The sequence below is a fragment of the Crinia signifera genome, chromosome 19 (genome assembly GCF_055691185.1).
Source record: "Crinia signifera chromosome 19, ASM5569118v1, whole genome shotgun sequence".
Lineage (NCBI taxonomy): Eukaryota > Metazoa > Chordata > Amphibia > Anura > Myobatrachidae > Crinia > Crinia signifera.
This window is the reverse complement of record NC_139226.1, coordinates 108875374-108896148: the sequence shown is the minus strand read 5'-3', so window position 1 is coordinate 108896148 and position 20775 is coordinate 108875374. Positions and strand designations below refer to the sequence as shown.

The 20775-nt window shown below is 44.2% G+C and overlaps 1 protein-coding gene across 6 annotated transcripts in view; it reads left to right on the top strand.

Annotated features, from left to right (window-relative positions):
* CEP164 (centrosomal protein 164) overlaps positions 1-19575 on the top strand; it is a 61624-nt gene extending 42049 nt beyond the window's left edge. For 2 of the 6 annotated variants that reach the window (XM_083163145.1, XM_083163149.1), the window contains 7 exons: positions 2981-3049; positions 3368-3475; positions 5676-5781; positions 7821-8165; positions 9435-9501; positions 10986-11108; positions 15637-19575. In XM_083163145.1, the coding sequence (XP_083019271.1) occupies positions 2981-3049; positions 3368-3475; positions 5676-5781; positions 7821-8165; positions 9435-9501; positions 10986-11108; positions 15637-15733 (915 nt within the window). In that variant the 3' untranslated portion in view covers positions 15734-19575. The remainder of the gene's footprint in view (positions 1-2980; positions 3050-3367; positions 3476-5675; positions 5782-7820; positions 8166-9434; positions 9502-10985; positions 11109-15636) is intronic. The other 4 variants (XM_083163147.1, XM_083163150.1, XM_083163148.1 and 1 more) reach the window with 3 other exon arrangements.
* Positions 19576-20775: the final 1200 nt, after the last annotated feature.

Genomic DNA, 20775 nt, shown 5'->3' with positions numbered 1-20775 from the left:
CTTTGCCAGGTCTTGCCTTGTGTAAACTGGGTGCTTCGTAGGTGTTAACTGGGCGGTGACCGTACAATCTCGCTGAAGTGCTCTGTGCCCTATCAGTTGTGCTCTATCTATTGAATCCTCTGACCTATGGCAGCAAACACTGATATGTGAAGCTGTTTGACATTAACTTCCCTCGTTAAGCTTATAATCACTGGAAGATAATAATAAGGAACTAATACTGACAATGGCTGGAATTTGATTAGAAGAACAGTGACAGTTCATATTAATTGAGGCTTATTCTCTAAGTGAAATCTTTTAACTGATTTTTGACGGTTTTATCGCATGCTTATTAATTATGTGTACCGCCCGGTTTAGATTATTATAATAGTAATCGTGGGTTTTCCATTGTGCTGATAAATGGGTATTGACTTTTTGGTACTTGTTTCCTAGCACGGAGCCCACGATTTTGATTGTATTGATCGGGTCGGAAAAATCGTGTCCATCGCATGCCAACCGAATCGCATGCGAAGCGATCGACGTGACCGACCCGATTTTTACATTGGAATCAATGTAAAAAGCCCCAAAACCCCCCATTTTAATAGCAAACCCCCCCTGATGGGTGAAATGGCCCTCCATTGTTAATGCCACCCCACTAGTGTGGCGAGCGCAGGCGGTACGCGTCCTCCGATCTTTTCATACCCCCACTATCCACGTCGGCGTGGAGTTGATTTTATATAGTGTGGCGAGCGCAGCGAGCCACTGAGCCCGAAGCGTGGCGAGCGGACGCGCATAACTTCACAGGTATACGCATGCGCTCGCCACGCTTCGGGGTCGGTGGCTCGCTGCACTCGCCACACTATATAAAATCAACTCCACGCCGATGTGGATAGTTGTGGTATGAAAAGGTCGGAGGACGCGTACCGCCGCCCCTCGCGGGGTCGCTGCGCTCGCCACGTCGCTGCGCTCGCCACGCTTCGGGTTGTCGTCAATAGTGGGGTGGCGTAGGTCGGAGGACGCGTACCGCCGCCCCACGCGGGCTCGCTGCGCTCGCCACGCTTCGGGTTGTCAATAGTGGGGTGGCATTAACAATGGGGGGGCATTAACCATACTTTCTAACAATATACATTGAGAAATTGGCCATATTGGCCAATTTTCCATTGTTCCCTATGTAAAATCGGGTTGATCAACCCGATTTTAACTTTAAAAATCATTTAACATTATTTTCTATGGGAAAATCGCGTTGGTCGCATCGCGGCCCATTATAATGGGCCGCGATGGACCCGATCAACGGTGATTGACATAAAATCGGGTCCATCGCGTCGATCGCATGCCTTAAGTACCTTAAACTTAAGGCATGCGATCAACCCGACGGGCGCCGTGCTAGGAAACAAGTATCGACTTTTTCAAGTGCGATCAATTTTATACTGTTCTTTTCGATATCTAAAGGACTGGGAGTAGTCATTTATGACCACGGCTGAAAAAGGTGGTTTAACTTCCCGCCCCCCACACCCACATTATCAGCCCATGAGCTTGAGAACGCCCAGCAGTCTGATGGGAACACCCATAAAACACTGGGAGTTTCCATATGCTAACAATTTGTTCGCCGTGGCCGCACACACCCATCGCATGCACATGCGCAATGTGAAAATATCGGCCCCGTGTGAACGCACATGGCCATGCGAATGGACCAGAATAAGGTCCATATTCCGCAGTGTTGTACAGAGAATATTTGAACAATCACATCGGTCCCTGTCCCAGTGGATTGTGGGAGGAAACCGGAGTACCCGGAGTAAACCCACGCAAGCACGGGGAGAATATACAAACTCCGCACAGTTAGAGCCATGGTGGGAATTGAACCCATGACCTCAGCGCTGTAAGGCAGCAATGCTAACCATTACTCTGGCCGTGCTCCTTCTACTTGCATCCACAATGATCTTTCTTCTTCGCCGGATAGAAACTTGCGTCAGCGTCACCCAGTTACAGCTACTTCGCCTCTGACTCAAAATAAGCACCATAGTCTCCGCTGCTTGTAATGTACCTTCTAGTTTATTTAATAGGAGGAAATAATCCTAATTGGATGCCTTGTTTATCAGTGGCCCTTTCACATGTAAAGCCCCATACACACTAAGCGATATTGTTCACAATATAATTTAGTGGGGGGACACAGTATCGTTAATGATAAACGCTCCTGTGCAGCGTTAATGATGATTGATATCTCCTGAGCATGCAGGTCAATTTGCCAATATAGACAAATGACCTGCGTATGTTCGGTAGGTCCCAGTGTGTACTGACGATATGGTCAATTATAACGGCCACGGGCGCTGTCGGGTAATGTGCATGGTCACTGTATATGTTACATTATATATGTGGGTGGCATTGCTGAGAATTTGCAGACATAGTTGAGTGAACGCTTAGGGCAGGCATGGACAGACTATGGCCCTCCAGTTGTTGTGAAACTACAAGTCCCATCATGCCTTGCCACAGTTTTGCTATTAGGCAATGCTAAAACTATTGCAAGGCATTCTGGGATGTGTAATTTCAACAGCTGGCTGACCACGCCTGGCTTAGGGTAATGTGTTGTCCGTCCTATGAGTTGTTTAGTTTCTCACTGGTATAGAGTTCTCTGCAGGTTGGGAGGGAGGGGCTACTCAGGCAGCCAATGACTGACAGACAGATTTATATACCTTCTATATAGGACTGCACTGATTGGATGCGTGAATTCATACACCAGAGCAGAGTAGTGGTATCATACCAAGAACACTGTGTAATACTGTAGTGTGGAAGTAACACTTTCCTCTGCAGCACATCTGCAGTTAATATCGAGCGATGCATTTTACCTTTGTAGTTGATATCTGAAAATGTCATTTTTGAAACTAAGATTTTTTTATAATGGGCAGAAATGAGCTTAGTTGCAGCTTAGCAATCTCACTGTTATTATATGGGAGGCCTTAAGGGCCCAATCTCCTCTCCCTCTTCCCATCTGAGTGCTGGCAGTTTTCAGGCGCTGCAAGAAGAAGCAGACATCTGCCGCACTGGGAGGAGGTCTGCTGACGGGACGGGAGAGGAGAAGGTAAGCCGCGTGTACAGCATGTCAGACGCCTCCTCCGCATTACTACACAAGGCAGCATGGTCATTATTGTTGTATGAATCCTTAGCGCCATTGTACAGTCTGTGTATTCATCATCTGTGTATAATTGCAGCATAGCCATATGTGGGGCAAATACTCCACATACTGATATACTGTACCGTTTTTCCATTCAATGTGGACACATCCCTGTAGCATTATATGGAGATCTACACTCCGTGTCTCATCATTATAGGAAGCACAGTGTTCATTATCCATGTACCGGCCTGTTTATAACACAACGTGGGGATTCATACATTGCAGGAAGCTCGCACCCTGACGGACATCCGCAGCACCATGGAGAAGGGGCGGAGTCTGCTGCAGGAGAAGGAGCAGCGTCTGCAGGAGCTGGAGGATTCCCTCCTCGAGGAGGTAATGACAGAGCTCCTTTCCCAGGGTAGAGAAGCTTCTTATGGACTGCTCAGGTTTCTATCCTGTATTGGGTACAGATAGGGTGAACGCCAGTCACTGGGACAGACATTCGCTCTGCTTGTGATGCTTTCTCAGACAAACGTGCTATCAGAGTGCCACTGGGGAATGTTTCATACTAATTCCTGTCATGTAAAACAAATCCTTTACTGTATACTAAACACTACTCAAAATGGGCTGATTCAGAGGCGCATGCTGCTGCTGTGGTCACATTTCCAATGTTATGCCATACTGGAATCGGAAAGTACTGGGACACTCACTGTGGGAGGCTTTAGATGCTACCATTGACGCTTGCCACACACCCATGCTAAGTGCAGGTTGTGCATCAGAGTATGTACCTCCAGTGTGAGTGCCTGAGTGTACAGCCAGCCATGTGACACGCCCATGAGACAGACCATCTCCATGCTCTAGAATAGACACTGCTAGGAACTCCCAATACATTCCTGACACTATGCTTCTCATTTAGTACTCCGCCTCTGTTTATCACACCCAGGGACCCTGACAGTTCGTCCTGGCCCCAGTAAAACTGAGGGGCTTCTGGGAGGGGGCGGGGCCATGCCCTGTATAAATAAAAATAAACAAGAGGGAGAGAGAGGATAGGCTGCTACTGCAGACGTCTCTCTCACCAGGTCAGCACATCCGCACACGGCACTGAGCAGAGTCAGCTCAGCTGGAAATAGAGGCAGCAGCCTGTCCTCTCACTCCCTCTCCCCACTGAGGGGGGGGGGAGTTGTGAATTAAAAAAGTTTTTTGTTAGATTAGAGTGTTCTGATGTGTATCTTATCTTTATGGTATTTTCAGCTGTATCATGCACCACTTATTGTTATTTGTTAAGTGTTCTTCCCCCTGGTAGGGGAAATATGTATTTAGGTGCTTGCTCTGTTCTTATTACATGGATTATTTGCCCTCAAATCCTCTTTGATATTTATTTTATGGTGACTGATTATTGTTACCAAACTGTATCTGTGTTTCATTTGTAATTCACTCTCCATTCTGGGCATGGTGCCAACTCTTTCATATGTTGCTACAATTTAGCTTACATTCCACTGTCATTAGCTCTGTAGCTTTTTGGAATTCGCTACATTTTGCCTCTGTGGTTTTTCTGTGGTCTCCCTGTATATTAATATTTCATTCGATTGCAAGTATTGATTAATAAACGCTCTATTCTTCTTGTTGCCTTAAAGGGGATATACAATCGGTAGCCATTTTTAATCATTTTTGAATAAAATGAAGAGATTTTAAAGTATGTGGACAATCCGTTGAACAGATAGAAAATTCCTAGTGTGCACCTAACATCTCTCTGCCATTCTTCTTTCTTTCTGATTAAATCGTACACACAATCAGAGATTGGTAGCACCATCCTTTGTCAAGAAATATATATACGGTACACATAAAAATGGTACAAACGAAAATATAAAAAAAGTAAAGAAAAAAAAGAAAGGAATCTGTACAAAGGGAGAGTCAGGACATAAGAACCATCACTAAAAATCTAAATATATCTTCCGATATAGCACCGATTCCTTCTTCTGTTTCAGTGGTTATGTTCCCTGTTTTCCAGCTGCCTGGCTGTATTATCCTCTGCGCTACAGCCTGAGGGGGTTGCTTTACCTACTGATAATATAGCCCCACATCTGGTCATTTATTTGTTTTCAGACTATTCCGGAGCACCAAGGGACTTTATCTCTGTCATTCTCCAAGGGACTGCAGGACTGCAGCAGATGGTGGGCTTGGCACACTGCAGCCAAAGAGAGCGCAGAGGGGGTGTAATGCACAATTTAAAAAGGGCTTTAATATAAACCAAGAGAATCGTTTTGGCTGTGTGGTCTATAAATGCAGAATAAACCGCGCAGCTTTGGGACATGGCGTTAGCTGGTTTTGAGAAAATACTGAACTTTGTTAAACAAAAAGTGCAGTGGAAAGTCCGTGCTCGTTCTACTACCTTCTTCCCAACAGGTATACAGGTATACAAACCTATCCTGTAATCCCATCCATGTACTTATATATTGGGGACGTTTATCGGTTGTATCTGTTAGTCTTATGAGAAAACTGTGAAGATTCTGGTTATTAAAACCCATCTGCAATCATTTCCTTTGTTGCTGAAATGTGTCTCTGTCGAACGCCTCTTTGTGCCATCATTTCGCAGGTCTCGGAAGATACTCTGAAAGGCTTAAGAAATAAGAAAGTGGTGACGTTTGATGTCAGTGACTCGGATGACACCAGCAGCGCGACGAGCCTGGACATGAATAAATGTAAGACTCCGCTCTGAAGTCGGATGTGGATGTTCTCACGAATGCTGGTGCTATCTTTTGCCGAACGCAATCGTGATTATTTTTCAATATGGCAGAGGCTAACCTGAGCATAGGGACGCCTACTGCTGTCACATCATTTCCTTCTGACGGCGTACAACTGCTGATATATTGGTTTCCTCCGTGCAGATTAGGTCGCAGCGCAGATTCTGAGCACCGTTGTTTTTGCGCCGGCTGAGCTAATCTCCTGGGATGACCAGGGATCCACAGTAGCAAATGAGATGCTAATTTATGCATGCCCAGAAAACACCATCTGATTGGCCATATCATGCCTGCACTCCCCTTTGCCACCCCCAGAAGCGTTCATCCTGCCATATACACGGGTCAGATAGATGTTTTCCTACTGAACATACGATTTGTGTGCAATAGCCGCTTTGCGATCACACTTGAATTCGGCCCACTGTGGGAAAGATCAAAATTTATCGCAGCTGGTGTTCATGGTCTTCATCTGGGTAAATGGTTTGTGCTGACCTCACAAATGATTGGTTATTTGTCTGCATGTGTTGCAACAATTTTAGTCCTAACTATTCCCACACAGCAGCTGAAAGTTTTCAAATGCTTTTACGTTTTTTCACCGATTAACCTTGTGATCTGTTTTTAGATACAGAGGTGTCATCGTGCATCTACACCTTAATATGCCACACAGTGTGAGATGCCTGGCGCTAATGAGAAGCCAACTCTGTGAGCGCCAGACGGCTGTCTTTCGCCAAGGAGACTGCTGTTTAATTTGATATGACACTTGCTCGGATGCAAATTTGCACCATTGCGAGTCAATCAAACCACGCCACCCATTCTCAAGGGCGACTCACTCGCAGGGGCCTGTGCATGGATGTTACACAGTAACATCCATTCACAGGGCAGGGAGAACCTCCCATGTTTTTCGATGGTCGCCAACCATCGAAATATGTGGAAGGTGCACGCATAAGTAAGGTAGTTCTCAGCAACCTTACATATGCGTGCACGCTGGGGAGGAAATGGCCGGGCAGTTGACATTCAGTGATGTCATCAACACCCCCTCCCCCCATGTCACAGCCTCATTAGCATGAGAACCCCATATGCTAATAGGGCTGCCCGGTGCCCCACGCCCCTCTCCGCCCCCCACCCGCTGTGTTGGGAGTGTGCACCGGGCAAACAAATTGTTCGCCGTGGGTGCACGCACCCTGTGTATGCATATGCGCAGAAATGCACACGCACATACAGCGTAACCATCGGACCCTGCGCGAATGCAGGCAATCTGCAAATAGACCTGAATAAGCTCCATTGTGTGTGACTGAGTCCGTATATATGGAGCACATCTGCACGTGTATTGTAAAGCTACTTTTTAGCACTTGGTGCACAGATTCAGTGACTCTGTCGCACACAGATATACTGTACAATTGCCGCATAGCAATTGAATCATCACAGTCTTCTGGTGAGTCGTATGGAAACTAGCAGAGTCTATGGCCAGAGGGGGTTATTCAGACCTGTGTATTCGCAGCCTACCAAGCAGGCAAATTCTGCCCGGCCGAACATTTGTCCCCAGCGCCCGAATCCCCTCCCTAGCATGCGAGTGGATGTATACGCTTACACAACCACCTGCATGCTGCCGCACGGAGGAAAACTATTGCTACTGTATACTTACCTTTATTCTGGACAGAAATGGCTGAAAAGAGGGCGGGGGCTGACATCATGTGGTTATGTGCATTCCCCTGTTTCTGCCCTATGCCCACCCCCTTCCCATCCACCACTGAGCGAACGGCGAGTGTGAAACCCTGACTCAGGGACACCCCAACTGACGGACAGGGGAGCGAATTAGGTCCGCAGCGAGGGGCTCTGAATCATCCTCATAGTGCAAAATGATGTATGAGGACACATCTGTATGTCACACTTATCACCTGCATTACAGCTCTATCACCTACATTCAGGTATATACTGTATACACATTGTCTGGTCTGTCAGTGTAGTACCCATAGCTAGTGTCTCATATCCCTTTCTTGTCTCAGCAGATGATGTGCTGGGCACACAGAGATGCCTGCCACTGAAGGTCCAGCATCTAACAGAGTCACTGCGTCACATTACCGATGAGCTCAATAATGTATTATCATCACTGGGTCCAACATCTGACTCTAACAGCATCCACCATTTACACAACCAGCCTCCACCAATGAGGGGCATTCCTCTTTCTACCTATACATCCATGTCTAGATTTAACCCTCAGATTGGCCCCCATTCACCCTCTCAGTGGGCCTGGAGTCCTGGTCTCCACCCAAATCTTCATTCAGCACCTTCCTCTGCTACTCAGTCAGTGGATTCTATGATGATGGAGAAATGGCGCAAGTATTTTCCAGGTGAGGCAAGCAGAGATTACAGTATACAGATTACAGGTGAGACAAGTAGAGATTACAGTCTACAGATTACAGGTGAGGCAAGTAGAGACTACAGTCTACAGATTACAGGTGAGACAAGTAGAGATAACAGTCTACAGATTACAGGTGAGACAAGTAGAGATAACAGTCTACAGATTACAGGTGAGACAAGTAGAGATAACAGTCTACAGATTACAGGTGAGACAAGTAGACATTACAGTATACAGATTACAGGTGAGACAAGTAGAATTTACAGTCTACAGATTACAGATGAGACAAGCAGAGATTACTGTATACAGATTACAGGTGAGACAAGTAGATATTACAGTATACAGATTACAGGTGAGACAAGTAGAGATAACAGTCTACAGATTACAGGTGAGACAAGTAGAGATTACAGTCTACAGATTACAGGTGAGACAAGTAGAGATAACAGTCTACAGATTACAGGTGAGACAAGTAGAGATTACAGTATACAGATTACAGGTGAGACAAGTAGAGATTACAGTATACAGATTACAGGTGAGACAAGTAGAGATAACCGTCTACAGATTACAGGTGAGACAAGTAGAGATAACAGTCTACAGATTACAGTATACAGATTACAGGTGAGACAAGTAGAGACTGCGTATGTCTGACTGTTTCACAGAGACATCTTTCTGTATTGCACTGATCATATCCGCTTTCCTCCTTGTCTGTTATTAAATATGGAACCAGTTTTTAATTTGGGAGAACAGTGCAACCATGAACAAAGGGAATAATTACCTATGGTGGCCTGTGATAATGACCTTTTTTTGTTCTCTTAAAAATGTACGATGCCCAGTTACCATCTGCCAGCAGTTTGTGTTTCCAGTGGTGCATTACTGGTGTTGTCACTTTGCCTAGAGACGCACAGGCATGACTGCATTCCCTGAAAATATGGATAACTGTGCTGCTGATTGGCTTCCTCGCATGCATGTGTTCTTGGTTCTAACACATAAATAAGAAATTTACCTTTTCGTGCCAGATGTATCAAGCTTCAAAAAGTGATAAAGCTGAGAGTGATAAACAACCAGCCAATCAGCTCCTACCTGTCATTTTTCAAACCCAGCCTGTAACCTGACAGGTAGGAGCTGATTGGCTGGCTGTTTATCACTCTCAGCTTTATCACTTTTTGAAGCTTGATACATCTGGCCTTTAGAAAGTTCCCTTTTGGCAGAAACGATTGCTTACCAACAATGGCTGAACTGTATATCTTTATTGGTTTCCCAGCGGGCGTGCCTTTACTCGGGGACCAACCTCCACACACAGAGAATAAATTAGGATACGTTTCTGCCGGGTAAGTCATTCACATATTTGCACCTATCCCAATCAGGATGGTCCTGTGATGGTCTTGGAACCTGTGTACAAAGCACTATATACATTGGTAGTGTGACGATTATGTGGCCTAGCAGTACACAGGGTTTGGGCAATTGTTCCTATGCCGCACCTCCCCTACTTTGCTATTCTGATAATATGCCAGCAGGTATACACTTAAAGCTCTATTTGTGCTTTTGGAAACAGAGATTGCAGGGCAGGGACCTAGGCAGGATAGAAACGTCCTTTGTGGGTGATGTTGTGACCGCACTAGGCTGGGCTTTCCCTGACATGGTCAGATGCCACCAGTCAGAAATCCCACTAGGAGGCAGCTGCTATAGAGCCTTCCAGCAGCTTCTGCTTACAAAGGGACCTCCCTGCCCCTCTCGTTCCCTCCTCCAGCGCTGCCCTGTTGCCACTAACTGCAGATCAGTTAGTCTTGCAGCACCCCGCTGGGGCATAGATTAGCAGTTGCCGGGCAAATTTAAAAAATAGAAGCCCCTCACCTTCCCTGTGTGCACCCCACAGCTGCTCTTCCATCTGAAAGAAGTCAATGTGCAATAGTTGTTAAATGGTTAATAGTGAAGGCCATAAGACAGAGACCTTGCAGGCAATTAAATAATGGGTACTCTTTACCTAGCACGGCGCCCATCGCGGGCATTGAATGCACTAAATAATCGGGTGCGACGCGATGCCCGCGATTTCCCATAGGGAACAATGTTAAATGTCTCAATTGACCCGATTTTTCCATAGGAAACAATGTTAAATGGCCCACAGAGGCCAAATAGGCACCCTAAAGTGTGAAATGGCCCCCACAATTGTTAACGCCACCCCACGATCAACGTGAACCCGAAGCGTGGCGAGCGCAGCGAGCCCGCGTCCTACGACCTTTTCATACCCCCACTATCCACGTCGGTGTGGAGTTGAGAATAGAATAGTGTGGCGAGCCACCGAGCCCGAAGCGTGGCGAGCGGACGCGGATACCTGTGAAGCCCGCGAAGGGACGCGTTTACCTGTGAAGGTATCCGCGGGGCTCGCTGCACTCGCCACGCTTCGGGCTCGGTAGCTTATACTCCTTTCATCTCCCAAAGCCGGGTCGCACTCAGGATTTTGTACATGGGTCCATCCCAGGTGCGACCTGGCTGAGACCCCTTTGATATTGGCATCCTGGCACGTCTTACTGCAGGTTGGGGAGTTGACCACTGACTGCTTTCAAGTTGGCGCTTGGGGATGAGAACTATGGTGGGGATGGTGCGGAATATCCCCTCCTATTGGGGATTGGTTTGTTTGCCCATAAAACAGGCCCTACATTTCTCACTGAGAGCTGCCGTATGTTACTGACTCCTCTCTTTATAGTTATATATGTAAATATACTCTTGCGGTATTTGTGCAGTGCATAGTACAGGCTGTACGTTGTGGTTGCTTATAGATCACATATGGGAATTATGTGCATTGTCTCTTCTGCAGGGAACAGCTGAAAATGATGCAGAGGACATCTCTACATGCCCAGCACACAGACAAATACAGCATGCAGGCCATGCTTGATGCCAACAAGAAATGGCTGGAGAAGTACAGACATGATCCTAAAGTGTATCCTTCCTTGTTAATACATACTGACAAGCACCAGGTGTGTGAGGTGCCGCCTCCCGCTCAGATCTAGTGACTTTCTTCATGAGAGTAATGTAGTCAGTGCTTGTGGTTTGCAGGGAGGCATCTGCAGATCATTCTGTATCCTGTATTTATTGTAGTTATTAACCCCCATATACATATGCGTCCATGTACATTTAGCCTCCTTTCGTGTCATACAGCCCTTCTCCATGACTCTAGCTCTGGGCGTATTTTTTGCAACTGTTTCTGTTAAGTATCATCTTATTTGCAAAATAGAATAGAGAGCACAAACAAAACGGCGTGAACAGGATGCACAAGCAACTTCTGTCGACTAAAATGATACGCGGCATGTCTGGATCCAGTATGTGACTGCTGCAGTTTCTACATACAAAATGCTACTGTATGTTACACTGTTTTATTGTAACGTACCATTTCATATGCAGATACAGCAGCAGTCACACACACTGGATACAGACATGCCACATATTTTAGTTAGCAGAAGTTGCTTGTGCATCCTGCTCACTCCATTTTGGAAATAAGATGGAGTGGACGTTCGAGTGGGCGTTGTTTCTGGGCTCGATAAGTGGAACACTTTGCTGAATCAGGCCCAAAGTCTCAATTGATAATGATAAGGTGCGCTGCTAACTGCGGCTGGTTAAGGGATAGTCAGTCCCTAAAAAGTATACAATAAGCAAAAAGAATAACCAGCGATGGCTGCGTTTCTCAAACAATTCAAGGTGTGACGGTTTGTTATAAATAAAAAAGTTTTTAAAATTCTTTATATATATATATATATATATATATATATATATATATATATATATATATATATATTCAAATAAAAAATGTTAATAAAATAAAAATACATATAACATTTTGACACCTATAATATATGAATTATTATATTTAAAAATATGTAAGTCCCTTTAAGACACTGTTATCCTATATCCAGGATAAATATACTGGGAACGATGTCTCTATTATATAGCAGCGATATATTACCAGGTGGCCGATAGCCAGATGAATAATGCAATAACAGCAGACGAGTTCTGGTGAATTGTCCGGTAAACCTGGGTGGAAATGAAGTAATTGCTGCGGGTCCAATCCTTTGTAGTTAAGCAAACCTCATGCAGAGGGGGAAGACAGGAAGTATGGCTACAATACCTTCCAACATTCCACTGGCTACAGGATTGACTTTCTCTACCGGGTCATCCATAATTTCATATCTGCAAAGGATTGGACCAGCAGCAATTACTTCGTTTCCACCCAGGTTTACCGGACAATTCACCGGAACTCATCTGCTGTTATACAGTACGACAGCAGATGAGTTCTATATTTGGTAATATATCGCTGCTCTATAATAGAGACATCCCTCCCAGTATATTTATTCTGGATATAGGAGTTTAACAGTGTCTTAAAGGGGACTTACACATTCATTTATTATATGTGGCCAAATTTTATATGTATATTTAGGGATGGCCATCGTTGCCATTGATAGTTGCCATCAATGGCAATTCTGCAACTGGCCATCGATAGTGCTAAACTATGCAATGGCTGACCATCGATATTTTTAGATATCGATGGTCATCCATTGTGTTTGATTGATTGGCCTGTGGGCCAATCAAAACACTGGGGTGGGGGCGGAGCTATGCTCCGTGTCCCGGTACTTTAAAAAAAAAAAAAGCATTGTTTTGCTGTTCCATCGATGGAGGGAAACCATCTGGTTCTCCCCCATCGATGGCAAAAGTATTCGACATCAGCCATGAACCATCGATTTTTTAGAATCATTGATGGTCGATGGCCATCCCTATGTATATATTTTTTTTTTTCAAAACTTTTTATTGTGTCAAAGCATCAATTCAAAACATGATACGTTGCTGCGTATACTGGCATGTGGTTCAGACATCAAGTTTACAAATACATAAGGTGATATTAGGTTACATAGTATTCACAAGTTTCCTTGTCATTATTATAACATGTACAAAGTATTGAATATAACGGAGTAGGATAACCCCTTATTCTAGGATTAGCGGAGGATCATTAAGTAGCATCTGTTCTTCGTACCAACGGGTATTTTTGAAACATTGATGAAGAGTTTGCTTGGTTGACATGGGTAAAGTTTCCATATAGCTGTTCCAAGTAGCAAAGAACTGTTTGGTACGTGAGTCCTTTTGGAGGGAGGCCTCCAGCCAATCCATGTGGAAAATAAAGAACAGTTTATCTTTGAACATTGCCAAGGCTGGAGGGGAGGTTTGGATCCATACTTGAAGGATCGTTTTGCGGGCAGCCGAAGAAATTGCCAACATTAGTTTTTTGATGGGTTTAGGGGTTCTAATTTCTTCTGGGAGGATACCAAATATGGCCCATTCTGGGGTGAGCGGAATGTAATTTACCAAATGCTCGTTAGCGAAGTCACGGACGTCGGTCCAGAATTTCTTCACCAGCGGGCAAGCCCAGAAGCAGTGGTATAAGTCTGCCTTGGGGCTATTACACCTGGTGCATCCTGGAGAGTCCAGAATTTGCATCTGAAACCCACGTGAGGGAGAAATGTATGATCGGTGGAAAATGTTTAGGTAAATTTCCGAGAATTTGGCCATTAAGAATGTCGTGATTGAGGTCTGTAAGGTCTTTAACAGAGTGTCTGTCGTTAAGGAAGGGAAGTGTTCCAACCATTGGTTGAGGCCTGTGCGTTGTGATGAATAGTCGAGAGGTTTCCGGAGGAATTTATAGTAAGTAGAGATCGCTTTTTTGGGCAGGGGGGGAGCCAAGAGTACATTGTCAAGGTCATTATTCCAATCCCTTTCCGGGATAAGTTTGGAAATTTTGTCTGCGTACGATTGGGCCTGAATAAAGTTTAGGTTAAAGGTGGTTATCACTGGAAAATCTTTAGAAGCTGCTGAAAAAGTGAGTGGTTTGTGAGTGTGGGTGTCTATTAGCTGTCCGACTCTATATAGTCCTGCATTGTTCCAACTCGTAAAGAGGGGTGGGGCGTTACCTTCTTGGAATTGAGGGTTTCATACGAATGGTAGATGTATGGAATGATTTGGATTCAAGTGAAAAGAGTGGCGTAAAGTTAGTCATAATTTACGGACTGACATCAGGAGGGGATTGAGGTGTATTTCCGGAGGGATGTCCCTATCTTCTAGGTGTAGGAAGGCAATTAGGGAGGTACGGGGTAGAAAGTAAGGTACTTCTTTACTTTCACGGCGCCACTAGATTAGGACAGATAGGAAATCGCGGTCATCGCGGGCATTGAATGCACTAAAAAATCGGGTGCGACGCGATGCCCGCGATGCCCGCGATTTCCCATAGGGACCAATGTTAAATTTCTCAATGGACACGATTTTCTGTTCAATGCCTCAATTGACACGATTTTCCCATAGGAAACAATGTTAAATGGCCCACAGAGGCCAAATAGGCACCCTCAAGTTGTTAACGCCACCCCACGATCAACGTCAACCCGAAGCGTGGCGAGCGGCGGCGGTACGCGTCCTCCGACCTTTTCATGCCCTACTATCCACTAGGGCGTGGAGTGAGAATAGAATAGTGTGGCGAGCGCAGCGAGCCACCGAGCCCGAAGCGTGGCGAGCGCACGCGGATACCTGTGAAGCCCGCGAAGGGACGCGTTTACCTGTGAAGGTATCCGCGTCCCCTCGCGGGGCTCGCTGCGCTCGCCACGCTTCGGGCTCGGTGGCTCGCTGCGCTCGCCACACTATTCTATTCTCACTCCACGCCCTAGTGGATAGTAGGGCATGAAAAGGTCGGAGGACGCGTACCGCCGCCCCTCGCGGGCTCGCTGTGCTCGCCACGCTTCGGGTTGACGTTGATCGTGGGGTGGCGTTAACAATTGTGGGGGTCATTTCACACTTGAGGGTGCCTATTTGGCCTCTGTGGGCCATTTAACATTGTTTCCTATGGAAAAATCGTGTCAATTGAGGCATTGAACAGAAAATCGTGTCCATTGAGAAATTTAACATTGGTCCCTATGGGAAATCGCGGGCATCGCGGGCATCGCGTCGCACCCGATTTTTAGTGCATTCAATGCCCGCGATGACCGCGATTTCTAGTGGCGCCGTGAAAGTAAAGAAGTACCGAAAGTTTTGTTCTAGGGTGGTGTTAGCATAAGTATGGTTCGTGAGTAGCCAGTCTTTAAGGTATCTGAATAGTATATTTTATTTTATTAAAAACTTTTTTATTTATAAGAAACCGTCACACATTGAATTATTTGAAAAACACAACCAAAGTCTCAATTGACATACATACATACATACATACATACATTCATACATACATGAAACCCAATAAATCATTGAGAGTCCATACTAGCTCCAGACTGATAAGACCTGGAGCGAATTGAACAGATGACCCCAGTTTGAGAGGCAGCAATGCTAACCACTGTGTGAATCTTGCTAATTGTCTGCTTGTGGCTTTTGGTTGGTAGTTTGTAAAGAGCGTTACATTTTCTGTCCTCATCCTGCATTGTGTTTCCTTGACTGAATGCACTGTGCAGCCCACTGTCGTCACGTGTAAGCAGATCTCCTACAGGGAAAGGACTTGTGCAACTGGGGCTGGATGAAAACGATCAAATCAAAGTATATCATTACTAGTAGACCTAGTGTGGGAACACAGATGAGAGCTATGTATCAATATTCTGCGATACACACAACACTGTGATTGTGAACTTTACTTCCCAGGTCACATGCCAGTGCTAAACTAGCACAGATGAAATGGTTTCATAAATGACTGTATATTGATCTGCATTGGTGAATGAACCATTTATCAGGATAGTAGATTCCAAAGAATTATACCGGAAACTTTTCATGTGTAAATAATGGTGTAGATTGTATTGACCAGAAAGCAAACTTACAGATCAATGTTTGGCCTTCACTTGGACTGATGAAGTCTTCAGAGACCATAGCGGTGATTATTCCCGGCAGCAGGATACGGCGTCTCCCCACGGAATGCAGAGATGCTGCACTGTCAGCACATTCACAAATATGCAAATACTATTTTTCTACGCTTTAAATATTAATGCTGCTAAGGGCTGTGGTAACTATAGCAACAATGGTATGTATCAATGGGTGTAAACTGTGCTATGTGCTTGAGTCACTGGGATCCATACCACCCACTATGAACAAGAGACTTCAGTCCAGTGTCTGGCAACACATTTCTGTGCCACATATAAATATGTGGCACAGGTGACATAATTGTGTAGCAATTACTGTAAATGATGGCACCATGACAATCTTTGCTATCTTCTGCGGGAGGAGGGACCAACACAAATTACTTTCATGTAGGTTCCATAATTTATTAATGACACTGAGTATGCATATCCAATCGGGGATAATGGAATAATGGGCATACAAGTGCTATTAGACTTAGGACACCTCAGGAAAAAAAGTCCACGTTCCTCCATCTATATCTCCCATTTGAGAGGCCAGCAGGAGCGGAATGCTTTTTGGTTAGGCTGCCAAAGGCATTCTTGTGTGTTCTTCAATCGTTTTAATTCATAGTTATTTGTTTTTATTATTTTTATTATATACTGTTTATTTGTTTGTACTCTATCTGTGATAGAATAATCACTTTTGTGATGATGTTATGTTAATGTTATATTTTATTAATAAGAAACCACAGGCCTGTGCAGAGTGGAGGCAACATCCAGCAGAATTACAATGGGGGTATTCAGAGCTGATCGCTGTGATCAGCCGGTTTCTATTGCACTGGATGAGTAGGTCCTCGGCTACGCACAGACTGCAGGAGAAATCCTTCGATGGTGCGTGAGTTGCGAATGGATTTGCAGCTAATTGCCGATCTGCTGTATTTTCAAAAGCATATGACAGGCGTGCACAGGGTGGGATATCACTCTGGAAGGGTGGCGACTATCTGATCGCAGGTCTTAATAAAATCCCAAGTACATTATTGAGCAGACTGAACTGACAAGTTCACAAACTATATTAATTACAGTTTTTGGATGACCCAATTACATAGAGATCGTAGTAGGGAGCAATCAGGCAGGATGGGCTGTGTATAGACATGTAAATGGAGAGGGGAGCAGAATTGGGGATTCCAGAGGCTTGGGTGTTAGAAGGCATATTTAGATTGGGTGTTAGGAGGCATGGTTGGGTTTGGCGTTAGGAGGCATGGTTGGGTTGGGCGTTAGGAGGCATGGTTGGGTTGGGCGTTAGAAGGCATGGTTGGATTGGGCGTTAGGAGGCATGGTTGGATTGGGCGTTAGAAGGCATGGTTGGATTGGGCGTTAGGAGGCATGGTTGGATTGGGCGTTAGGAGGCATGGTTGGGTTGGGCGTTAGGAGGCATGGTTGGGTTGGGCGTTAGAAGGCATGGTTGGATTGGGCTTTATTAGGTATGGTTGAGTTGAGCGTTAGAAGGCACGGTTGGGCGTTAGGAGGCATGGTTGAGCGTTAGAAGGCATGGTTGGATTGGGCGTTAGAAGGCATGGTTGGATTGGGCGTTAGGAGGCATGGTTGGATTGGGCGTTAGGAGGCATGGTTGGATTGGGCGTTAGAAGGCATGGTTGGATTGGGCGTTAGAAGGCATGGTTGGATTGGGCGTTAGGAGGCATGGTTGGATTGGGCGTTAGGAGGCATGGTTGGATTGGGTGTTAGGAGGCATGGTTGAGTTGAGCGTTAGAAGGCATGGTTGGGTTGGTCGTTAGGCATGGTTGGGTGTTAGGAGGCATGGTTGGAGTTGAGCGTTAGGAGGCATGGTTGGATTGGGCGTTAGGAGGCATGGTTGGGAGTTAGGAGGCATGGTTAGATTGGGTGAAGCAATAATGTAACATTTGAAGGCAAGGGGGAGTCTGGATGATTGTCTGGTAGTGTATAGTTCCTTTTCTTCTAAAATAGGTTCTAGGTCAGATTCATTTTGCTCCCCTTTTTCAAAATGTCTGACAAAAACGACCAGTACCTGTATTTCTAGGGCTAAATCTTTGACAGTTCTTTACCTGGCCCAAATGTCATTCTAAATTACTCACTGGACAGTCTGGGCTTAAGTACTCCTGTTCAGAGGGTCTGCATCTTCAGAGATATCTGTTAAAAGCCATGTTGTTTCTGTCCAGCCACCCTTGAAATATAATAACTTATTGGTATGGGCATGAACACTTTGATTTGAAATATAAAAATGCTAAAGCTTATGAATCAGGTCATGGGGAGGGAGGTGGAGATCCTTTTTTTTTTACTTTAAAGTTACAAAATCTAGATTTTGACCCTTTCATTCTTATCGGAAGGCAATGTTTTATATTTAAGTAGCTTGGACTACATCCAATATTTTTTTCTTAAAGTGTCCCAACTCCTACCAACACATCTGTACCCCATTGTTCCAGTGTCCCCCACTTGACTATGAAAAACTATTTACAGAAGTACAAAAATTATATAAAACATTTCTATATATCATGTATATTTACATGCACACTGATATTTTTGATACGGTATCAGGGAATAATATTAGCAAGTTTGATTGCTGCAAAAATACACAATGGGCTTATTGTCTAAATAAACATGGTCTTAAATACACAATGCACACTATTGTGCTGACAGTCAGGGGACATAGCATTGGTGCTATGACTGTTGTACATTCTATTATTGATTATGTTAGATACACTATTAAAATGTAGATCCAAAATGGCTGCAACACCGCATGCAACTCTAGATTTGTGACAGAACAGGACGTTTTAAGAAGATGAGATGTTCCTTTGTTACACTGTTCGCACTCTGCTTTGTTTTGTTAACGCTGCAGAATATTATTCCTCCTTGTAGTTGTAGGTTCACAATCTGCAGAATGCACTGTATAGTCTGACTGCAGCTGGACAAGACCATACAATTTATTCTGCTGTTCGGTTGGACACTTTAGTTTAAGTTCCAGCAGAGAATTGTGGGAAATTGTCTTGCCATTCACTGTAATTAATTATTTTGGACCAGGTTCCATAGCCCATAATAACTGGTCATTAGTCTTGTGCTGGCAAATGGAAAAACTATGCTTGAACATTTGTTAACCTAGTACTATATGCACGTTGTAGTACCAAATATGTCCACTAGGGTAAAAAGTCTGGTTTTTGATAGACTAAAACAATTGGGTACTTTTGTTCTAATACATCTAAACACACATTAAATATTTGTACATAAAGCTGTGTAAACAATATAGAGAAACTGATCCCTATATTTATACACATTTATATATAAATGAACAAAAAAATATTTTTACAAGTTTTTTAAAGTGATAAAATCTGATATGCTCTTGATCCTATGCAAACATAATGACATAAAGTTCCTCTATTGCAATTAGTAATATTTATTTTTGTTTTATAAATCTGTATAAATTTATTTTATTTATTTACTTGGATGGCATTCTTTGTGTTGTTGGCTTTTGTATGCAATGTGTGAAGCCGGTCAGCCTGTTTTTGTATGAACATTAAATGCACATGCTGTACTTTCCCCGTGTGTGTCTCATTTCACCACAGATAGTGAATCTTACCTCAGCGGGATGTACAAACAACGTTTCCTCAGATATTTACAAAATTTAAGGAAAAATCGGACTAACCAACCTATATGCAAAAGGTTGGACCTGGTCTTCAGGTCTCTGTCTGAAAGCATGACCATGCTCCCTTACAATAGAATTATTATTCGCATATATCTAAGCATACAAAGTCCTATACAGTGCTCACTCACTGGTCAAAATGAAAGAGCACACCACACACGCAAGTCAAGTCTCACATGCAACACAGAGCCCGCTCATGCAATTGTATTTTTACAAAATCCAGTGCTTAGGAAATATTTATCAAAAGTTTAACAAACATTGTATAATGCAGCAAGTCCAAAAAACAATGCTAAATGGGAATTGCAGCAATGACCGTGTATGAAGTACTTATCAACCGCAGAGTGGTCATAGAAGGAGGCACTAAAGTCTGTCATCCTCGTAATCTGTAAAAGACCCGTCGGCCATTTTGGAACAAGAAACGCTCTTTTGTCATTTTGTTTCCTGACAGAATTGCAGGACGTAATTAGAAACAAAATACAATAAGAGGTGGTACTGTTTCGGCGCAAAAAAACAGTCAGTTTAACACTAAGACCTGGTATTACCAATCAGGTCGAAAATAGAAACACAATAAATACACAGATAGTGAAGCGCCCCAGTATTGGGATAAGTTAATTAAATGTTATGCATCATACAATCCAGTACTGTAGTGTGGAATGTCCATAAACTCCAGTATTCCGTTGACATAAAATACAAAATGATATACAAACAACACGATTAGCCCCACAATAAATCACAATATGGCGTTTTATCTGGGAAAGGTTTCCAAAGGAAGCTATTTTCTCCTCCTTTCCAGCCCGGTGTTATTTCGGTATCAACTTATGGGTTCACCACGTGCATTCCGAGTAAGTATAAACTTACATCAACGCTTACATAAACAAGGTGTGTGATAAACTTATCAAGGTATCTTTACAGGGACTGCACGGAAACACGACAGGAAGATCCCTCGACGGTGCTTACATATATGCTTACTTGGATAAAAATGGTGATCCTCTCCTCAGCACAAGGGCTGCCGCAGAGGCATCTGGGGCAGTGTAGGAGGGCAGGGGGCTCAGTGGCTACCAGAGAGAGCTCTCTCTGCACTATAAGAAACTGTAAAT